The sequence below is a fragment of the Equus quagga genome, chromosome 4 (assembly GCF_021613505.1).
Source record: "Equus quagga isolate Etosha38 chromosome 4, UCLA_HA_Equagga_1.0, whole genome shotgun sequence".
Lineage (NCBI taxonomy): Eukaryota > Metazoa > Chordata > Mammalia > Perissodactyla > Equidae > Equus > Equus quagga.
This window is the reverse complement of record NC_060270.1, coordinates 21,097,215-21,121,254: the sequence shown is the minus strand read 5'-3', so window position 1 is coordinate 21,121,254 and position 24,040 is coordinate 21,097,215. Positions and strand designations below refer to the sequence as shown.

General features: G+C 37.2%; 1 protein-coding gene across 4 annotated transcripts in view; it reads left to right on the top strand.

The window, feature by feature from the left end:
- Positions 1-24,040, top strand: part of GSK3B (glycogen synthase kinase 3 beta) — a 205,978-nt gene that overhangs the window by 93,137 nt on the left and 88,801 nt on the right. For all 4 annotated transcript variants that reach the window (XM_046659775.1, XM_046659773.1, XM_046659774.1 and 1 more), the window contains exon 3: positions 12,291-12,374. In XM_046659775.1, coding sequence (XP_046515731.1) covers positions 12,291-12,374 — 84 coding nt within the window. The remainder of the gene's footprint in view (positions 1-12,290; positions 12,375-24,040) is intronic.

Below are 24,040 nucleotides of genomic sequence, written 5' to 3'. Positions count from 1 at the left end.
TAGGTACTTTATCTTTTAGTTTAGATTGCAAATGGAATTATATTTTTGAGTTCTCCTTCTGTAAGTTCGTTATTGGAGTATAGAAAAGCAACTGATTTTTGTAGATTGACTCTGTACCCTGCAACTTTACTGTAGTTGTTAATTATTTCTATTAGTTTTCCAATGGATTCTTTTTGGTTTTCTGTATATAAGAACATGTCATCTGCAAACAGCAAGAGTTTCACTTCTTCACTCCCTATTTGGATTCCTTTTCTTCCTTTCTCTTGCCTAATTGCTCTGGCCAAAACCTCCAGTACTGTGTTGAATAAGAGTGGTGATAGTAGGCATCCTTGTCTTGTTCCTGTTCTCAGGACGATGGTGCTCAGTTTTTGCCCATTGAGTATGATTTGGCTGTGGGTTTGTCATATATGGCCCTTATGATGTTGAGGTAATTTCCTTCTATCCCCATTTTGTTCAGAGTTTTCATCATAAATGGCTGTTGGATCTTGTCAAATGCTTTCTTTCTCTGCATCTATTGAGATGATCATGTGGTTTTTATTCCTCAATTTGTTGATGTGGTGTATCACATTGATTGATTTGCGGATGTTGAACTATCCCTCTGTCTCTGGTATGAATCCCACTTGATCGTGATGTATGCTCCTTTTGATGTATTGCTGAATTTGGGTTGCCAAGATTTTGTTGAGAATTTTTGCATCTGTGTTCATCAGCGATATTGGCCTGTAGTTTTCCTTTTTGTGCTGTCCTTGTCAGGCTTTGGTATCAGAGTGATGCTGGCCTCGTAGAATGTGTTAAGAAGTGTTCCATCCTCCCTAATTTTTTGGAATAGCTTGAGAAGGCTAGGTATTAAATCCTCTCTGAAAGTTTGATAGAATTCCCCAGGGAAACCGTCTGGTCCTGGGGTTTTGTTCTTTGGGATGCTTTTGATTGCTGTTTCAATCTCTTTCCTTGTGATTGGTTTGTTCAGATTGTTTCTTCTTGACTCAGCTTTGGGAGGTTTTAAGAGTCTACAAATTTATCCATTTCCTCTAGGTTATCCATTTTGTTGGCATATAGTTTTTTGTAGTATTCTCTCATAATCTGTTGTATTTCTGTGGAGTCTGTTGTTATTTCTCCTCTTTCATTTCTGATTTTGTCTATTTGAGCTTTCTCTCTTTTTTTTCTTTTGTAAGTCTGGCTAGGGGTTTGTCAATTTTATTTATCTTCTTAAAGAACCAGCTCTTTGTTTCATTGATCCTTTCTACTACCTTTTTTGTTTCAATAGCATTTATTTCTGTTCTGGTTTTTATTACTTCTGTCCTTTCACTGAGTTTGGGCTTTGTTTGTTCTTTTTCTAATTCAGTTAGGTGTACTTTGAGATTGCTTATTTGGGATTTTTCTCGTTTGTTAAGGTGTGCCTGTATTGCGATGAATTTCTCTCTTAATACAACTTTTGCTGTATCCCATATGAGTTGGTATGGCATGTTATCATTTTCATTTGTCTCCAGATATTTTTTGATTTCTTCTTTAATTTCTTCAATTATCCAATGCTTGTTCAATAGCATGTTGTTTAGTCCCTACATCTTTGTCCCTTTCTCAGCTTTTTTCTTGGAATTAATTTCTAGCTTCATAGCGTTATGATCAGAGAAGATGCTTATTATTTCAATTTTTAAAAATTTATATTGGCTTGCCTTGTTTCCCAATATATGGTCTATCCTTGAGAGTGTTCCGTGTGCACTTGAGAAGAATGTGTATTCTTCTGTCTTTGGATGGAGTGTACTTTATATATCTATTGAGTCCAACGGTTTTAGCTTTTTGTTTAATTCCACTGTTTCCTTGTTGATTTTCTGTCTGGATGATCTGTCCAGTGATGCAAGTGGAGTGTTGAGGTCCCCTACTATTATTGTGTTATTTTCTTTTTTTCTCCATTTTTTATTTTTTTATTCTTTTTAATTTTTTAATTCATTTTTTTCTTTTTTTGAGGAAGACTAGCCCTGAGCTAACTGCTGCCAATCCTCCTCTGTTTGCTGAGGAAGACTGGCCCTGAGCTAACATCCATGCCCATCTTCCTCTACTTTATATGTGGGATGCCTATCACAGCATGGCATGCCAAGCAGTGCCATGCCTGCACCCAGGATCCGAACTGGCAAACCCCAGGCCGCTGAGAAGCAGAACGTGCGCACTTAACTGCTGTGACATCGGGCCGGCCCCTATTGTGTTATTTTATTTTATTTTTTTTTAAAGATTTTATTTTTTCCTTTTTCTCCCCAAAGCCCCCCGGTACATAGTTGTGTATTCTTCATTGTGGGTTCTTCTAGTTGTGGCATGTGGGACGCTGCCTCAGCGTGGTCTGATGAGCAGTGCCAGGTCCGTGCCCAGGGTTCGAACTAACGAAACACTGGGCCGCCTGCAGCGGAGCGCGCGAACTTAACCACTCGGCCACGGGGCCAGCCCCCCTATTGTGTTATTTTTGATATCTTCTTTTAGCTTTGTTAATAGTTGCTTTATGAACTTTGGTGCTCCTGTGTTGGGTGCATAGATATTTATAAGCGTTATTTCTTCTTTTGATCATTATGTACTGCCCCTCTTTGTCTCTCTTTACCTGCCTTATCTTGAAATCTACTTTGTCTGATACAAGTATTGCAACACCTGCTTTCTTTTGTTTGCCATTAGTTGGAGTATCGTCTTCCACCCCTTCACTCTGAGGCTGTATTTGTCATTGGAGCTGAGGTGTGTTTCCTGGAGGCAACACATTGTTGGATCTTGTTCTTTAATCCATCTTGCCACGCTGTGTCTTTTTATTGGAGAGTTCAATCCGTTTACATTGAGGGTGATTATTGATGTATGAAGGCTTAATGCTGTTATTCTGCCACTCATTTTCTGGTTTTCCTGCATTTCCTTTGTTTCTCGTCCTGTGTGTTTTGGTCTACCCATTGACTTCTGCAGTTTTTTATACTGTGTTTCTTAGCTTTTTCCTTATTTATGTTTTGTGTCTCTGTTCTGCTTTTTCATTTAGTGCCTATCCTGAAGTTTGTATTCAGAATCTCATGCATAGCATAGTCCATTTTCTGATGGCCTCGTATTTCCTTAGTCTAAACTGATTCAGTCCCTTTCCTCCTTCCCTCCTAGGTTATTATTTTCCTATCTTATTCCAACTTGTATTGTGAGTTTGTGATTAAAGTGATAGGATTGTCCTTGTTTTTGGTGTTTTCCTTCCCTTTAGCCTATACTATAGTTGAATATTTGCTATCCTATTCTGATTCTGTCTATTTGTCTCCTTACTTGGTGTTTTGTGACCCCTTTTCCCCTTTTTTTCTTTTTTCAGGTATGAGGGCCTTCTTGAGGATTTCTTGTAGGGGGATCTTGTGGCTACAAAGACCCTTAGCTTTTCTTTGGGAAGGATTTAATTTCTCCTTCATATCTGAAGGATATTTTTGCTGGATAGAGTATCCTTGGCTGATGGTTTTTATCTTTTAAAGTTTTGAATATGTCATTCCATTCTCTCCTAGTTTGTAAGGTTTCTGCAGAGAAATCTGCTGAAAGTCTGATAGAGGTTCCTTTGTAGGTTATTTTCTTCTGCGTTGCTGCCCTGAGATTCTTTGTCATTCATTTTTGCCAGTTTTACTACTACATGCCTTGCAGTAGGTCTTTTTACATTGACAAATCTAGGAGATCTGAAAGCTTCCTCTACACACATTTCTCTCTCGTTCCCTAGATTTGGGAAGTTCTCTGCTGTTATTTCTTTGAGTACACTTTCTGCTCCATTCTCCTTCTTTTCACCTTCTGCAATACCTGTAATTCTTATGTTGCATTTCCTCACTGAGTTGGATATTTCTCAGAGACTTTCTCTGTTTCTTTTTAGTCGCAATTCTCTCTCCGTCTCTGTCTGGAGCAATTCAATATGTCTGTCTTCGATTATGCTGATTTGCTTCTCTGTGGTGTCCATATTAGCAGTCAGGGAATCCGTATTTTGTTTTATCTCTTCCGTTGTGTCTTTCATCTCTAGTGTTTCTGATTGATTCTTCTTTATAGTTTCAATCTCTTTTGTGAAGTAGCTCCTGAAATCGTCAAATTGTTTCTCCATATTCTCTTTTACCTCATTGAATTTTTGATGATAGCTATTTTGAATTCATTGTCGTTTAGTTTACTTATTTCTGAGTCCTTAGGACTGAATTCTGGTTATTTAGTGTTTTCCCTCTGTTCTGGAGATTTGATGAATTGCCTGATGTTGGAAGAATGGGGTTTTCCCGTTGTGATATTATTCAGTTGCAGTTACAGACTATCACCACTGGATGGGAGTTGAGAGCTGCGTATTCTGAGCCCTCCGCCTTCAGCCAAGATGGTGAGGTACCGCTTGGGTCAGAGGAGGGCTGCTTTCTCATGTGTGCAGTCCTGGGTTTCCTGATCAGCTCTCGCTATCTGGTCTCTTGGGGTCTTGGCTTGTTGAGGACACCCCTCCCACACTCCTTCCATTTTGGAGCCTCCCAAGGCAGCAATCCCAGTCTGTAGGAGAGGGAGTGAAGTTCATTCTTACCCTGTTCCAGCTTGTCCAAGTGGGGGGGGGCTCCAGCCTGTCCACCCTCTGTCGTGTGGCTGCTGTGACTCTCCACGGACTCCTGTGCTTTTGGGGTGTTTTTTGTTGGAATATAGTTGCTCCTTTTTGTTGTGTGTTGGGGGGGAGAGAGTGCCAGACAAGCTCACTCCGGCATGGCACTGACCTCACTCTCCAACAATAATCTATAAATTGTTTTTTGAAAAGTGTGCTTTTATATAATACCATTGACCTATAATTGCAAAAATAACACTAAGAGAGTATATAATAAATTCCAAAATATTTGTAGGTACTATAGGAATTTGGAGATCAGAAAAGATCCATGTGAGTTGGGGATGGCCTTGTTAAAGAGGTGGGAGTTAAATAGGAACTTAAAGGATGGGTAAAATGTGTGTAGGTGGAATGGGGGGTCCAGACATTCCAATGATGGTAAGTGTGATCAGTGGCTTAGAATTGGGAATGAAATAATATATTCAGAAAGAGTGAGAAGTGAGATCTAATTATCTCATTGGTCATGAATAGAAGACAAGGTTAAGTGGAAAAGGAAGGACTAGATTATGAAGTGATTTAGCCTTTATCTGGTAGGAAATGGGAATATTTCTCTCTCTTTCAGAATCTACTTTGTTGGTAACAATGCCACTTCAGATCTCTTTTGGTTGCTGTTTGTATGGTATATCTTTTTCCATCTTTTTACTTTCAAGTTATTTGTGTCTTTGAATCTAAAGTATGTCAAATGTAGAGAGAAGATAGAGCATTCTTTCTTATCTAGTCTGACAGTCTCTGCCTTTGATTGTGTGCTTAGTCAGTCATATTTTATGCAGTTTTTGATGTGATTGGAATTACCTGTCCCATGTTGCTTTTTTTTCCTCATGTTGCTCTTATGTTGTTTTTGTTCCTCTGTTCTTATTTATTGCTGACTTTTGTGTTGAACAGATCTTTTTAGTGTAGCATTTTGGGTTCAGAGTTGATTTTTAACATTAAAAAAATTGTTTTCTTAGGGGTTGCTTTAGGAATTACAATATGTATTTCAGTTTATCACAGTCTGCTTCAAGGTAGACTGACTTAATTTCAGTAAAATATTGCACCTTTCCTACAATATAACTCCATTTTCTTCTCCCTCCTTCCTGCTATTATTGTCATATGTATTACACCTATTTATGTTGTAAACCTAATAATACAGTATTATCATAGTTGCTTTATACAACTTATGTCTATGATGGAATTAAGAGAAGAAAAGAAAAAAATATATTTATACAGTCATTTATATTTTCACATTTCTATTTACCATTTCTGGTGCTCTCATGTCTCCTCATGGATTTGAATTACCTGCTGGTGTCATTTCCTTCCTGCGTGGGAGACCTGCTTTAGTATTTCTTAAAGACAGGCCTTCTACTATAGAATATTCTCCATGTTTCTTTTAAATCTGGGAATGTCTTCATCTTTTCTTTCATGTTTGAAGAATAATTTTTGTGTATATAGCATTCTTGGTTGACAGGTGTTGTTTTTTCTTTCACGATTCTGAATATTTTTTTATTGCCTTCTGGCCTCCATTAGTCTGATGAGTAGTCAGCAGTTAATTGTATTGTTTTTCCCATGTATGTGATGAATCATTTTTTGTTATTGCGTTCATGATTTTTTCTGTGTGGCTTCAGTTCAAAAGTGATGTGCCCAGCCACAGATCTCTTTGTGTTTATCCCTTTTGGGTTTCATTAAGCTTTATGGTTCAATAGATTATTTTTTCATCAAATTTAGAACATTTTCAGCAATTATTTCTTCAAACATTTCTTTCCTTCTCCATTTTCCTTTTCCTCTTTTTTCTGATACTACCATTATACTGATGTTAATGGATGTGATGTTATCCTACAGGAGCTCTCTGAGGCCCTGTTTATTTCTCTGCAGTCTTTTTTTTCTCTTTGGTCTTTCAAATGGATATTCTATTTCTCTATTTTCAAGTTTGCAGATTTTTTTTAAAATGCCACCTCAAATCTTGAGCCCATAGTGACTTTTTCACTTCTGTTATTATACCTTTCAACTCTCATATTTCTGAGTTTTAAAAGTTAATATTTCTTTGTTGAAATTTCCTACTTGTGTAGTTGTCATATTTTCTTTGATTTTTAAAATATGATTTTCCTTAATTCTTTGAACTTATTTATTCCACATTTAAATTTTTTCAGCTTTATTGAGATATAATTAACATACAACATTGTGTAAGTGTAAGGTATACAACATGTTGATTTGACTTATATTTTCGAAAATGATTACCACCAAAGCACTAACTAACATGTCACATCTTGTAATTACCATTTTTTTGTCTGTGGTGAGCATATTAAATATCTACTCTGGTAGCAAATTTCAAATATATAGTAGTGTTATTAACTATAGTCACCATGCTGTATATGAGATCCTCAGAACTTATTCATGTTATAACTGGAAGTGTGTACTTTTTGACTAAGATCTCCCCTTTTCCCCATACCCCATACTTGGTACCCACCCTTCTAGTTTGTTTGAGTTCAGCTTCTTTAGATTCTACATATAAATAATATCATACAGTATTTGTCTTTCTGTCAGACTTACTTTACTTAGCACAATGTCCTCAAGGTCCATCCATGTTGTTGCAAATGGCAAGATGTCCCTTTTTCTCGTGGGTGAATAATATTCAATTTTATATATGTGTGTATATACACACAGACACACATACGTACATATATCACATTTTCATTATCCATTCACCTGTTGATAGACATTCCATTCACCTGTTGATAGACACTTAGGTTGTTTCCGTGTCTTGGCTATTGTAAATAATGCTACATTGAGCATAGGGGTGCATATATCTTTTCAAATTAGTGTTTTCGTTTCCTTCGGATAAATACCTAGAAGTGTAATTGCTGCATCATATGGTAGTTCTGTATTTACCCTTTTAAAGAACTGTCATACTGTTTTCCATAGTAACTGTATCAATTTACATTCCCACCAGCAGTGCTCAAGGGTTCTCTTTTCTCCACAGCCTCACTAACTCTTGTTATTTATTCTTTTTGATAATAGCCATTCTGACAGGTGTGAGGTGACATCTCATTGTGATTTTCATTTGCATTTTCCTGATGGTTAGTGATGTCGAGCACTTTGTCGAGTACCTGTTGGACATTTGTCTGTGTTCTTTGGGAAAATGTCTCTTCAGGTCCTTTGCCCATTTTTTAATTGGGTTATTTGGTATTTTGCTGTTGAGTTGTATGAGTTCTTTATATATTTTGGACATTAGCCCCTTACCTGATACATGATTTGCAGATATTTTCTCCTGTTTTGTAGGTTGCCTTTTGATTTTGTTGGTGGTTTCCTTTGCTGTGCAAAAGCTTTTTAATTTGATGTGGTTCCACTTGTTTATTTTTGCTTTTGTTGCCTTTGCTTTTGGTGTCAGATCTAAAAAAATTCTTGCCAAGACGGGTGTCAAGAAGCTTACTGCCTATGTTTTCTTCTAGGAGTTTTACAGTTTCAGATCTTTATGTTCTTGAACATAATAGCTGCTTTGTATTCTTGTCTGCTAAATCCAGCAGCTGTGTCTACCCAGTCAGTTGCTCTTGGCTGCTGTTTTTTTACACCTTAGTGTAGGTCAACTTTTCCTGTTGTTTGCACATCTCTCGAGTTTTTTGGTTGAACATTTTAGATAATATATTGTAGCAACTATGGGTTCTGATTTTTTTTAAATCCTCCTGAAGGTTGTTGTGGCAGTTTTCTTTGTTTTGTAACTTACCTGCATCTAATATATAGAATCTTTCTCCTCCACAGTTTGAAGTCCCTATTCTGTTTAAAATTTTTTATTCTCATTTTCACTTTGTAGCTTGATTTCTTAGTGCTTGACTCTTTGTCTGCAAAGCTTAGTGGTCAGCTACTTATTGGTTAGAGATGTGTGCAAACATTTGAGTTTATAAAGCTTCCATCGTTTTTGATGATTCTGTACATGGATTAGGGAGTACGTTCAAAATTTGGGCAGTTTTTAAGTCAGCCTCAGCTTTTACTTTCTCAGAGGCCCTTTTGGGTCTCTTCTGTATGTGTCCACAGGCTCTCTGTCAGCCAGGGACATGTGGAGAGCTTCTTTATTAGCTCCTCTAGGCCTCTCTCATTTCCAGGGTCTTCCTGTTAAATTTCTTAGTGTTCTGCCAGTCTTTCATTTTCCTCAGCTGGCACTGCATCCACAGGGTAGCAGAGCTGTCGGCTTTCTTAGTTTGTTTCCTATCAAATTGCTATTTCTGCTGCCAGTGCCACTGGACTTGTGTTTGTGCTCTCTGTTCTAAATGATGGTAGCTTCCTCTGGAAGCAGATCTCTTGGTTTTCATGGCCAACCCTGCCCTGGTAAAACCACCTCAGGTGTCTGAGCTTGGGATGGGGGTGTGGTGGTAGCATCCCCTGGCAAGAAAGCCACTGGCCCCCACTCTCCTGACTCCAATATCTAGTCGTATTTCATGAATAAATGCTTCTTGATTTCTTCTTGCCTTTGGTCAATTTCCAGAGCCCTGAAATGGTTGTTTTCTACAGTGTAGTCCTTTGTATAGGTGTTTTGGAGGAGTGAATTTGTCTCTCTCTTTATTTCTACTGTAGCTGGAAATCTTACCTCTTTTTTGAACTTTGTAACTTCTTAGTCCTTCCCCTGTCTCTCCCAGCCCCACTTTAATTCACTCTAGGTAGGCTTTTGTTATCACTGTTCTACTGAAATCACTCTTCTAAGAGTCATCAGCATCCTGCATTTGCCATATCCCTATTGTCAATTTTCTGTTTTCATCTTAATCAATCTTTCAGCAGCTTTTGGCATAAATGGTCACTCCCTTTTTCTGACACTGCCCCCCGCCCCCCGCCGCCCCAGCCTTTTAAACTCGGCTTGTAAGATAACATTCTCTCCTGTTTTTCATCCTACTTCATTGACTTGATTCATTCACTTGATCCACTCCTTTTCATACTATGAATGTATTTTTTTGTCTAAACTTCTTCCTTAGGTGATACTTTTGAGTATCACTCTTGCTTTTTAAGTCTCTGTCATGCAGATGACCCCCAGATAAATATTTCCAGCCCTAACTTCTACCTTAAGCCTTAGTATATTCACTTTGATGTCTAATAAGGATTTCAAACTTAATAGATGGAAAACAGAACTCTTGATCCATTTTCTCCCTCAAATTTATTCTCTTCAGTTTTTAGAATGATCTTTTGAAAAGGTAAATCAGATTATATCATTTTCCTGGTCAAAATCTCATTGGCTTTCCTTTACATTTAGTGTGAAATTCAGTGTCTTTTCATGGTTAACATATCCCCTGCCTACTCTCTGAATTTATCTCCCACTTCTCTTCTTTTATTCACCATGCTGCAATCACGTTATCCTTCTAGTTATTTCTTGAATATGCCAAACCCACTTCTAGGCATTTATGTTTGGGGCTCCCTGTAACCGCAGTGCCCTATCTCATGTCTTCACATGGTTCTCATCTTCATATCATTCAGCTTTGTGTTCAGATCTTACCTTCTTTGTGAGGTCTACTATAGCCCATTCTCTCTATCATGTTCTATCCTCTTACTTAACAGGAAAATATATTATTTATTCCTCCCTGTCCTTCATAGACTCTAAGTTTCGTGAGGATAGCAACTTTGTTAGTTTTGTTTGCTGCCATATCCTTAACACTGTGAATAATACCTGACAGAGAATTAGGTACACTATATTTGTAGAACAACAGTGTTTTCCATAGAATTAGTATGTCATTAGTGAACTAATAAAGAATGACTCAGTAAAAATGCCTAGGATCGGGTTGTATATTTACATGCATTACTAATATACGTTGTATATTTAGATGCATCTTAGGCATGAATTTTGCCTAGTATTGGCTTGATTAATACTTATAAATATTGTTCTATGAAATTTATATTTTAGATCTTTTAGGGAATTTTAAAATGAGAAAATTTAAACCTCCTCTTTAAAAGAATAGAATATGAACATCAGAGAAAGGACAGATGAATTTTTAGGTCCCTGTACTTGCTTCACTTATGCATCTTTTTTGATAAAAGGCAGTCTGCATAATCTTTCACAACTTCTCTTATCTGGGAATTTAATAGTTTTCTATTACTTGGTTCATGAGTATTGGAAAATAGATAGCTTATTTTAACATAGTTGGCTATGTTAAACAATTAGTCTTAATATTTGTATATCATGAGAGGGAGTGAGTCTTAGCTTACTAGTAGTTCTCCCACAAAACTAGCCATACCTAGATGTGAATTGGCAAAATATAGACATATTCCAGAAATGGCTTCACATTGGAATGGAAATGGACACAGGCTTCACATTGGAATGGAAATGGACACAGTTTTGAAATTGGTAAAGTTTTCTGTGTCCTCAGCACTAGTCAAACTTAAGAGTCTGACATCAGTTATTACCTTTGTTAAAACAATTATACTGTCCTGTCTGAGTTTCTGTTTATCGCTTCAACTATAAACATTTTATATATAACAAGTAAGGGAATGAAAGCTTAATGTCTTACAAAAGAATTTTAAATATCACTGTATACGTAAGCCCAGTTCTCATGGTCAATATAAAGGGACAGAAGGAGAGTCCTCTTCAGTTTCCTGTTTTCCTGAGAGGGCATACTAAAACAACCATAGAGCCTGTTGGAAGTTTCTAGGGGAGGAGAAACGTTCGCTTATTCCTGCGTCCATCTTCTAAGAACTAGAGCCTACTCTGCTCCTTATTCAGCTCCTCATCCCCTGTGCATCCCCCCTCCTCTTCTTTTGGCCTTTTTTTCTAACCTTAACAGCATTTCCCTTGAAGATTCCCAAGTATATACTTTATGTTTTCTAGCTCTTCTAAACCATTATTTTAACTGAAATTTCACATTTTCAGTCCACATAGCTGGTATTTTGGTATTCCTTCTCTGTGTTAGTAATTTGGCCTTTATTAACTGGATTTCTGACAGCCAAGTAGATTGTTGGCATTTATCTTGTTAATATATACTCTTAATTATTACTACAAAACTTATGGTGTTAGAAAGTCGTTATATTATTTCATGTTTTCTTTCCGTGAAGAGTGAGTGTAACTTTGAAGCTCCCCAAAGGGAAAATTATTTTTGTGGTCTATAAATGTATCAGGACTGTATAATTTCTAGTATGTTATATTTTAACTCTCTAAAACTTAGCAACTGAGCCCTTATAATGGGGCTAACTCAGATTTTTCACTGTATCTTGGAAAATGATAGGGCTTGTAAGAGTTTCCTTTGCACCCAAATTCATTTGTGTGGTGAGAAGTTTGCTTTTTATTATAGTTGCAAAAAATTATAGTAGTAATAGCTCATTTCAGATATCTCTTACCAAAGACCAATGCTTCTCAAGCTATTTGTGGTGAAGTACCAGTTTTCAAAATTTCCAACTCATTTAAGACTGATATTCTTGAAAAATACAATACAAATGAATTACTATAAAAGTGAAATTTTTAAAAATACAAAGTATAGGCCCCACTTTTATAAAAGATTCATAGACCTAAAATTATTCTCTCAAGTTGCTATAAAGTATTCTAAACACTTAATCTTAATTTCTGTATTTATCCTATTGCAGAGCAGTAGTAAATAGTATGTGAACTTAGTAACATAGTTTGCAAGTCAGCACTGGTCTATAGACCATACTTTTCAGTAGCATATCTAGAGCCTGCTGATTCTAGTGTTTAATGTTATTTCAGAAGCATCTTAGCCAATATGATGAATAGCAGTTATCCTTTAAAAAGTATTTTCTTGTGTTTCCTTTTCAGAACCGAGAGCTCCAAATCATGAGAAAGCTAGATCACTGTAACATAGTCCGATTGCGGTATTTCTTCTACTCAAGTGGTGAGAAGGTAGGTCTTGTAGAAAGTATGTGCTGAATATTGGATTGATTTGTTATTCTTCTAGAAATAGTCCCCATTTTTCTCCCCCCATTCCCCAGTGAAACAGTTTTGCTAATTGAATGGAAGAATTCCAAAACACAGGCCCTAGTGTCTGAGCTTAAGATAGGATCATTGAATATCATTAGTTATATCAGGAAAATGTTAATGAAAAGATGAAGGGAATGAACTTTTTAGAATTTTCTTTTTTTAAGCATCTCTCTTTAAAGCAAGTTTATATATATTTTTAAACCTTCTATGGTCCTTATATGTTTCTGGAGCCCCATGATAGTTCACTTGTTTAGTAGAGGGAGGAAAATGATGTCATTTTGTTAAGTGGAAGTATTACAGGAAAGGGAAACAGGAGGACTTTGGTAGGACCAGAATGAGGCTTAAACATTGGGAAGCAAGTTTAATCTATCCTTGGCTAGGGAAAAAGTTGGAAAAGGTAGAATATTATAGAGCTTGTTATAAGTGATCACTATTTATGACCACATTTGATTCTGTGAAAGCAAAGGATAATTAAAGAAGACTTTGCTGTGAATTCCTCCTTGGTCTTGGTCTGTCTTTTCAGAAGATGCAATAATTAATGTCATAATACTCACTGGAGTTGGAAGCATAGAAAAATCTGTTTCTTCTCTTTTACCGTGGTCTTTTTCTTCCTGCCTGTTCACAGTTCCTTCTTCCCAGGTTCAATCTTTCTGTACATTTTTCCTTCACTGGTTTGGGGTAAAGAGGCTGGGCAAGTAACAAACCACTTAATCTTTTGGCTAAACAAATACGACTTTGGATAAATTCGTATGCTATTTTGGGCTTCAGATTTTATGCATATAATATCTAACGTCCTTAAGATCCATAATGTCTATTGATTTCTAGCCTGGTGTTCTTTTTCCTTCACATAACTGTTTCCCAGTGTGCTAGTGTTTAATCATTTTCCATTACGTTTTATTTAGATTATTTCCTTGGAAATTCTTTTTTTCTTGACAGAGCCTGTAATATGGGAAGGTACTCATGTATTAAGTCGGGATTGTGGTATACATGACTATAGATATATAATTGTTGTGTGTGTGTGGGAGGGAGATAGCTAATGTTTTAACAACTAAAAGTAGCAAATTGGCACTTCTCAGGTGCCTTTTCTTTTTTTAAAATTTAAATGATGCCTCTGCTTGTATTAGGGACTGTAAACCCTCCTAAGTATGTGAGCTCTTTGTTTCTAAAGCCAATTACTTGGTTCATGCTTCTTTTTTTAAACCTAGCGAACTGGTTGTTATTGTCTTTAATCTTATCTATTTTGGCATGTCTTTACTTTTTCCTGTCCCTTCGCAAATAAAATTATGGAGCATCTGTTACGTTCACAGCACTCTTATAATGGAATTTTGCATCCTCATGGCTTTTTGTTATTAGATGCTAGGCATTATGATACCCCAGGGAGGAAAGTAAAGGTCAGAATTATTTGTTCCATGAACCACTGGATTGCACGTAGATGGATTTGCAAAGGCTTCCTTACAAAACTCTTCAACATTTTGCTTGCTTACTTATTTTAATTCCTATAGCATTCCCTATATACCAGGTACTGTTTTAGTGCTTTAGAATATTAACTCATTTAACTCTTATGAAAGTAAAGAGTGGAAAGGGAAGAATATTAAACCCTTTGAATGTAAGGTTCTATTTATGGTGGCATCTAAAGGCTTAACTGTCTGGTTTGGTTTGGTGAAAGCCCCCATCACAACCTGCCTTCACCCTCACTTAGTCCTTTTTTGGGAGTGACAGTGGACTGACTATTGTCTGTGTATTCCAGAGAGTGATTTCCTCCCTGCTGCTATTTAGAGCTGCTTATTTATCTTAAATGGTCTTACAAATAAAGAGCAATTGAGAAATCATTAAGGGAGATTAACTGGAAGGACAGTGAACCTCTTTCTATTATAAAAAAGAAATAGACTTTCTAATATTTATCTCAGAACTTTCTCTTGAGCATTGTAAATTTTCCAAAGTGGAAAAAAAAGACACCTTTAAATTTTGGATAGCTCCAAAAAAATAAAGAAAATTTGTGATATATTGCTAAAAATAATGATCTTTCCTTGTCAAAAAAGGAAAATTGTATGAAGATAGGCAGAAATACAAAGTTTCAGGGCCTCCCACCATCTTCCAGCCAACAAAAAGATAATTTTTTCTTGCCCTATTCATGATTTCCTCTTCCTTTCTTCTCAGTTGTTCTGGCAGGACTAACATATCACTCAAAAGACTAGGTAGTAAACTAATCTGTCCCATGTGAGAAGAGGGATTCTGCTCTAGGGTTGTCCAGGTTTGTTATTTATCAGTTCTCTCTCTCCAAGAGTAGGTTACTGAGGGTGAACTCAGAGCTGCTGTTTAAAAAGGGGTCTAAATGTCTTATGAGATTCTTACGAATTCTTAAAGATGATTTCTTTCTAAATGTGTTAGTCCTATATTAGGTAGGCATTTTTCTAATGGAAGCATTATGTATTGTCTATGTGTATATGTTAGAGGAGTTTTGGGGGAGGAAACAGTAAATTATAGTTTGAGATGCCTGTGTGACATGCAGATAGAGATGCCCAGTAGACAGTTACGTGTATGTCTTCATATGTGGTAATGGGGAGGCTGCTAAATGCAGAGATGACATTGATTGACAAGGTTGGATAGATGGGGAATGTAGCCATGTAGTAGAGCTCTTAAGAGTTCAAGAAGGAGGGAGAGAGCATGTTGTTTGAGGCCAGGACAGCGAAGAGCCAGCAGTTCGCCAGTGTTGCCTTCTGGTCGTAGAATATGTTCAGCAATGAGATCAGTCTTCATTTGAGACAGCTGCAAGGAAGCCAGTGCCTTTGAATGGGATCCAGGTTTTGTCTAGGGCAAAGACAGTAAAAAGGACCCTCTCCGAAGAAACTAGGGTTCAAAACTCTATGAAGAATTTCTTTTTGGGGTTCCAGATTGCTCAGGGGAAAGCTCTGGGCAGGAGATCAATGATAAGAATGTGAGCCTAAAAGAGGTGTGAGGATGCAACTAGGGGGATGGGTTGGGGGCATTGGAAAGATGAGAAAGAAGAATTCAGTGTTTCAGGATTCATAGGGATGAAAGACTTGATTAGGCTCCAGGATGGATGAGTTCAAATGTATGTGGGAATTTTTTGTAATTCTCTCATCATCATTGTCCATCATCTCTGACTCTCTCTCCCTCTGTTCATTTTCTATCAGTGTCTTCTAAACGTTTCTTTCCTTTCTCTTCAGTCTGTTCACTTGCTGAGTTTCTGCCTCTTTCACTCTGGGCCCTGGGTTTCTTACCCTCCCTCTTGGTCTGTGTCACCCCCTCAGATTTCCTTTCCCTCTGGGGGGTGTGTGTGTGTCTGTTGGTTACTTCCCCTATGACCTATATCAACCTCTTTCTCTGGGTTTTTCTACCCCTCTTTTGTTGGGTTTCTATCCATCTTATTCTCTTTCTTTGATCTTTTCTAAATCTTTACATGGATTCTCAGATGTCTTGAGCCTTCCTCATTCTCTTTCTTGGTATCCTTTCTCTCTGAGCCTCTACTACTCCCTTTTGGGGAAATTTTAAAGAAGAAAAATTTTTCACTCACTATTCTGCTTCTGACTTCAATTCTACGTATCTTATTCCATATGTACCTGTTTTACATGGTTGTATGAATAATTATTTATAACCTTATTAAATATTCAAGATCTCATAAAAACATTCCCTTGGTGCCTCATAATATTTGTGGTTATTGGTTATGTAATGTTCCATTGAGTTGTTGTACTATGTAATACCCTTAACTACCTCCCACTGTTATTTTTATTTTTATTTTTTTACTGAGGAAGATTAGCCCTGAGCTAACATCTGTTCCATCTTCCTCTATTTTATATGTGGGTCGCCACCACAGCATGGCTGACAAGTGGTGTAGGTCTGCACCCAAGATCTGAACCCACAAACACAGGCTGCTGAAGCAGAGTGCTCTGAGCTTAACCACTAGGCCGTGGGGCTTACCACCCCCCCCCCCCATTGTTATTTTTAATTTTAGAATTGTAGCTAAACTACCCTGGGGCTTCATCATAATTTTTATCTGTAAGCACCTTCAGCTCTGGGTGAAGCTAAAGTAGGATTGTTGTAATATTTGGCAGATATTTCCACTGACCACAGTTTGACTGAATGGTTAGGTTTGCTTTGGTGACCTTCTCTTTTGTTGTGCTCCACCCTGCCATTTTAAATACTGTTTTCTTTAGAGATTATGAATAATCAACCTTTAGCCTATAACTGGTGAAAGGAGTAGCCAGTTTAACAAGAAGAAGGAGGACTTAAGTCAGAACAGAGACTAGAGGTATGACCTAATTAGTCTTAGCCATAGTTTTCTGATTGGAATTATTGGTATTTGCTATAGTAACTGGAGCATCATGTAATCAGTTAGTATACTGTAGGTTACCCAAGAGGTTTTAGTAACTGATTTAGTTTAGAGTAAGTAGCACTCTTCCCTTTATCAGAGAAGAATGAGATTTTTGAATGTTTTGAAAGTCTGGACTTATAATCTTTAGTGAATTCCAGGTATCCTATGTAATAGTGTTTTTTCAATATCAGTATTTGGCAGTAGAAACCCCATTCCTCCCAAATGAAATTTTAAGAACTCCTGTTTACAGATAGAAGAGAGAAAAAGCAGAGTTGCTCTGGTTGAAACTAGGGTGTGGGACCAGCTGACTTGGCCTTCTCCGAGTTACAGCTCACCTCTGTAGAGCCCTAGGACTCTGAAGGACATAGTATGTAAACCACATTGTGTCTTTGCAGGAGCCTTAAATTTTATTTAAGTTGGTTAGTAGTTTTCTTTAAGAAAAATTTCTGTAAGTAACCTTACATGTAAAAATATTTTATTTGTGATTCATCATAGATTGATTACTTAAGTAATGAAGAGAGAGGCTTCCTTAAATAAAACTCTCCCTCTACTTGAATGAGACAGTTTAAATAGCAAGGATGGCAAATTGATTTCATTCCTCATTTCAACTTTGTTCTATTGATAGTAACTGTGTGGAGGGCTGTGTGCAGAAGGGGAAGATTGTACTCTGCTTCTGGGGTCAGAGGGAAGAGTGCTGTGTGCTTGATCACGCCTGTTGGCCACTACTGCTGGAGAGGAAAGGGTATGGGTGAATCCATTCTGAAAAGTAAAGCCTACTGGCTTTGTAGCTAGAAATATTTGGGTTTGCATTCCATTTCTACCATTTGATAGCAGTATGACTGAACAAGATATTTACCTTTGTAAACCTTTTCCCTCATCTGTACAGTAGGGATTCTGTGAGGAAAAAAGTATAATAATGTTTATTAAGTGCTTATCATAACACCTGGCATATACTTAACACTTAATAAACATTAACTTACTATTTTACAAATTATTGCTTAATAATATATATTGCACTTGCTAAGTGACAGACATTGCCTTAAGCCCTCTACATGTACTTTATAACTCACTTAAACCTCATAGCAACCCAGTGAAGAATCGGTACTGTTGTTATCCCCATTTTATAGAAGAAGAAACTGAGGTATCAGCAGTTAAGTAAATTACCCAGGAGTGATCCAGCTACTGAGTGGCAAAGTTAGGAGTCGTCTCTAGGCAGTCTGTCTCCAGAGTCTGCATGGTATGCTGTACTATTTAGCATAGAATGTAGATTTCTCCAGAAGCGGTATGTTAGAAATGTAACAGTTAAGAATATCTTAGTAATGATTGTTGAACAAGGGGAGATTGTACAGTATCTACCTGGGAGATCTTTTAGAAGAGAATAAATAGCCTTTTCTGTATAATAATAGTAGTAATGATAATTACAGCCAAAACTTATATGGTGCTTACTGTATGCTAGGCACTAATCTGAACACTTATACTCTGCTATTTTTTGGAAGAGGTTTGGAAGGATTATTGTTAACTCTTCTTTAAAGGTTTGTTAGAATTTACCATTGAAACCATCTTGTCCTGGACTTTACTTTTTTGCAAAGTTTTTGATTACTGATTCAGTCTTTCCTTGTTATATAGGTTTGTTGAGATTTTGTATTTCATCCTGAGTCAGTTTAGTAATTGGCGTGTTTCTTGGAATTTATCAGTTTCTTCTAGGTTATCTAATTTATTAGCACACAGTTGTTCATGGTACTCTGCTATAGTCCTTTTTATTTCTGTAAGGTCCGTGGTAATGTCCTCACTTTCATTTCTGATTTCAGTATATGTGCCTTCTCTATTTTTTCCTTGTCATTCTAGCTAAAAGTTTATCAATCTTGTTCATCTTTGCAAAGAACCACCTTTTGGTTTTGTTGAATCTATTGTTTTTTCTGTTCTCTGTTTTGTTTATCTCTGCTCTAATCTTTACTATTTCCTTCTTTCTGCTAGGTTTAGTTTAGTTTAGTTCTGTTTAGGTTTAGTTTTTCTCGTCTTCTAGTTCTTCAGGGTGTAAAATTAGGTTACTGACTTGATCTTCTTTCTTAGTGTAGGCGTTTACAGCTGTAAATTTCCCTCTGAGTGCAGCCTTCCGTAAGTTTTGGTATGTCGTATCTTTGTTTTCATTTATCTCTTTTTTTCTAATTTTTCTTCTTTGAGTGTGTTGTTTAATTTTCTCTTTGACCTGTTGATTGTTTAGAGTGTGTTATTTAATTTCTATACATTTGTGAATTTTTTGGTTTTCCTTCTGTTATTGATTTCTAGTTTCATCCCATTTTAGTTGGAGAAGATACTTCATATGATTTCATTCTTTTAAAATTTATTGAGATTTGTCTTTTGGCCTGCCTTGGATGATATCCCATGTGCACTTGAGAAGAATGTGTATTATGCTTTTTTGGGGTGGAATCTTCTATATGTGTTAGGTCCAATTGGTTTATAATGTTGTTCAAGTCCTCTGTTTCTTTATTGCTCTTCTGTCTAGATGTCCTGTCCCTTATTGAAAGTGGTATATTAAAGTCTCCAGTTATTATTGTACAGTTGTCTTATTTCTTCCTTCAATTCTATAAATATTTGCTCCGTATATTTTGGACTCTGTTGTTTGGTGCATATATGTATATGATAGTTTCATCTTCTTGAATTGACCTTTTATCAAAATGTAATGTCTTGGATGCCGTTTATTGCTTTTTCTTGCCACTTCCCTTGCTGGAACCTTGAATACAATGTTGAGAAGAGATGAAAGCACACATTCTTGTCTTATTCCTGATTTTAGGGGGAAAAGACATTGTCTTTGATTTTTAAATATGTTAGCTGTGAGTTTTTTGTAGATGCTGTTTATCAGGTTAAGTTCCCTTCTGTTCTGTTTGTTGAGCATTTTTATCATGAAAGGTTGTTGGATTTTGTCAAATGCTTTTTCTCCATCTGTTGAAATGATCATGTTGTTTTCATCCTTTATTCTATGAATAAGTTGTTTTACACTAATTTTTTTCAATGCTAAACCTACTTTGCATTTCTGGAATTCCATTTTGATCATTGTGTATAATTATTTTTATACATTGCAGGATAGTATTTCTCAGAGGATTTTTGCATTTATATTCATAAGGGATATTGACTAGTAGTTTTTTACCCCCCAGTCATAATGTCTGATTTTGGTATCAGGATAATACTGGCCTCACAGAATGAGTTGGCAAGTGTTTTCCTCTTCTGTTTTTTTGAAGAGTTTGTGAAGGACTGGTATTAATTCTTCTTTGAAAGTTTGCTAGATTTCTCCAGTGAAACCATCTATACCTGGGCATTTTTTGTGGGAAATTTTTAAGTTACTAAATCAATTTCTGTACTTGTAATAGATGTATTTGGATTTTCTGTTTCTTCTTTTGTCCATTTTGGTAATTTATCCATTTCATCTAAATTATCTTGTTTATTGGCATAAAGTTATTCATACTTTTCCCTTAAAATTCTTATTTCTGTAAGGTTAGTCAACTCTTTCATTACTGGTTTTGATCATTTGAGTCTTCTCTCTTTTTCTTGGTCAGTTTAGCTAAAGGTTTGTCAGTTTTGTTGATTCTTTTTCAATGAACCAACTTAGAGTTTCTTTTTTTTCTTTGTTTGAATTACTTTCCTGTTCTCTAATTCATTTATTTCTGTTAGAGTCTTTATTATTTTCTTCTAGCAGCTTGCTGTTGGTTTATTTTGCACTTTTTTTTTTTTTGAGGAAGATTAGCCCTGAGCTAACTGCTGCCAGGCCTCCTCTTTTTGCTGAGGAAGACTGGCCCTGAGCAAACATCTGTGCCTATCTTCCTCTACTTTATATGTGGGACGCCTACCACAGGATGGCTTGCCAAGCGATGCCATGTCCGCACCCAGGATCCGAACCAGCAAACCCTGGGCCGCCAAAGTGGAATGTGTGAACTTAACTGCTGTGCCACTGGGCTGGTCCCCATTTTTCTTTTTAAATTCTCATTTCTTAAAGTGGAACTAAAGGTTATTTATTTGAGATCTTTCTCCTTCTTCTTCTTTTTTTTCCTTGAGGAAGATTAGCCCTGATCAACATCTGTGCCAGTCTTCCTCTACATTGTATGCGAGATGCCTCCACAGCGTGGCTGATGAGTAGAGTAGGTCCATGCCTGGGACCTGAACCTGTGAACCTGATCTGCCAAAGTGGAGAGTGCAGAACTTTAACCACTCGGCCATGGGGCCGGCCCCTAGATCTTTCTTCTTTTTAATGTCACTTTTTGGTCAAAAGTTGTGCTTAAAGTTTCCTTAGCTAATTATATTTTTATCTTTTACCATTGGATGTGTGAGTGGCTTGGATGCTACTATCATAGTTCAGGGAGTTCATATTTATTTGTCACCTGTTGAACGAGGGACCAGTAGCTTGGCATTTCTCCTCTGATTGCTCCTGAGAGGGTGCAGCCTTGGGCATTCATAATCTTTCTGCCTGCCAGGGATGAATGTGATTTGATTCCTGCGAGTTGCTGTTGGGTCAGAGTAGCTTATTGTTCAGTCAGTGTTTGGTCAGAGGTTGCTTGTCAGCCCCTTGTGCCAGTGATGCTTCTCCTGTGCATTTATATATCTATGTGCAGCTTCAGGAGTACTTTCACGATTGTCCTTCATCCTGCTCACACTAGCACCTGTGCACATCCTTAGTGACCTTCAGAGATAAGTGAGATCCCAAGTAGGCTCTTTTTGGCTAATCCCTTTTCTTGGCTCTCTTTAAACTTCCAGTGCGTTGCCTTTTTGCTTGTGTCATGGACCTACCAGCCTCCTCTTAATTGCTGTCCACAAAGATGTCCGTTGTTTTTAGATAATGCCCGTAGGCATGGCGTTCTCCCTACTGTGTTGCAAGTAAAGTCAGTCTCTTTTGGCAGAGAATATAGTTTGCCTTTCCCTCTGGACAGAACCCCTGTTCCACTGCATTAGAACTTGTGGTGAGGACCCACTTTTCCCAGAGTAACACCCTCACTTTATGAGTGGACACTGGTGGAAGGGCAGTGGCAGCCTCTGGTCTTCATAGCTCGCCTCTCCCAGCTTGGGAGGTCTGTCCTATGAGCAAGTTGAGAATGAGGCTTTCAGTGCCCCAGTCTGCTGTGTCTGGAATAGAAGAACTTCTGACTTAGTAGTGAGGACTGAGTAGGGGCAGGGAGACATAGTCCTCCTGCTGTGCCCAACTGGAATGGATCTTTTGCAACTTGGAACTGCAGGGATGAGAGATGCCGCAGTGACAGCCTGTCCTCCTGGGGTGAAACCAAAGCCTCAGACTGGGAGCTGAAGGGAGGGGGAGCTACTTGTCTTCTTGGCCACACCTCTCTGGAGTAGAGTGCCAGATAGAGCTTCCCAAATGTGGGGGTAGGATCACAGAGTAAGGGAGCAGATCTTTGCTAAAATGCCACAGACTCTTGTGCTTACTGTAACCCCTCGACTTCCCAAAAGGCTGCAAGAGCTTGGGCTTTTACAAGAAGTGTGAAATTACCATGCACATTGGACAATGACCCTGTTGCAATACTTAGTTCTCACAGATTGAGTTTTCTTTTCCAGTTTGATGGGTGAAAAAAGATAGCTCATTGTTATTTTTACATTTCTTTAATTGTGTATGAGATTGAGCATCTTTCTACATTTTTGCTGGCTATTTGTGTGACCATCAGTTCATGCCCCTTTCCGTTTTTTCTCTTGAAATGTTAGTCTTTTCTTATTGACTTCCAAGAGCTATTTGTGTTTTAAACAAAAACAAATTAGCCCTTTGTCATGTGGAGCAGAAATATTTTTTTGCTAAATTGTCATTTTTTAAATTTGGTTTTTCTGTTTTTTTAAAAAAAGTAGTATAAAAATTTTACATTTTTATGTAATCAAATTGGCATTATTTTCCCTAATAGCTTACGGATATTTTGTCCTCCAAGATTTGCAAACATACTCATGTTGTCTGGTACATTTATAACTTTTTTTTTAAACCTTTGTTAATTTTGGTATTTATTTTGTTGGAAGGTTTGAGATAAGGATGACGTTTGTCATAGTCATTGTTGTAGGCTAGGTACTCATCCTCCTTTCCCCATTCTCTCTCCCAGTCTCCCAAGAAAAAGGATATTTCTCATTTTCCTAATCCACGCCCACTTTACTGTTAGTAGTATTCCCATCTCTAGCCAGCCTGGCACACCCATCAGAGAAAAGGCATCTATTTTGAAGTTTTTTTGCTGTCCGAGTTTCCTAACCCAATTCTGAGGAGAATCCTGGGCTACCATGATACTTTGTTGACTATCTTATTACTGGATTCTCTGATATACTGCTTTGCGTCCCATCAAATTTTTAGAATTACTTGATTCTGTTTAAAACTGCAGCATCAGGCAGTTTTGTTTCTTCAACCTCAAAAATCATCTGGGGATCAGAGCATGATAATGGTGTCTGTTTTCCAAATGTAGGATGTAGTTGTTCCAGCTGTTGTTGAGTTGTTAGGTGTGGTCAAAATTTTGTCATTTAAGTTTCTTTAGTGAATGGTTTTCGAGTGGAGTTCCTAGAGGAGTGGCTCTCAGCAGTTAGTACAGTCACACACCACATAATGACGTTTCAGTCAACGACTGACCACATGTATGCTGGTGGTCCTGTAAGCTTGGTACTGTGCTTAGGTGTCTAGTAGGCCCTACCATCTAGATTCACATGACGACAAAATCGCCTAATGACATCTCTCAGAATGTATCCCCATCGTTAAGTGACGCATGACTAGTTTATTAATAAAGGTGTTAACTAGGTAAACGGAACCATTGAGAGAAATACTTCTTGAATTGTATGTCATGTAATTTTTTGGATATTTCTGAATAAGATCCACTTTGTATACTAGCAGGGTTTTGTAGCAGTGACTCCTTAGCAAAGTTTTTGGAAGCCTAGTAACTGTTCTTTTAAATTATTATTTTCTCATTATGTTAGTAAACTAAGTGTTTTTAGTATCTCCATCTAAATGATACTTTTTATATGTTGTATTTCTGCATTTGGCTTTTAAAACTACAGCTAATCTGAGTATTTAGGCATTCTGTCCGATAACCCAAAAGAGAGAGATTACATTAAGAAAACAGCAAACCTGAGATATTTCGGAAAATTATAAGTGATAGAAATGCTGAATTGTAGTTATTCTGTCTTCTTGAAATATTAGCATCCTTAGTCCCATGAATTATCTTTTGCACAAACCTCCAAACAAAACTACTTTGGGAATGTGAAAATATTAATTTTTTCTCTACTGTGATGGTGTTTCTTA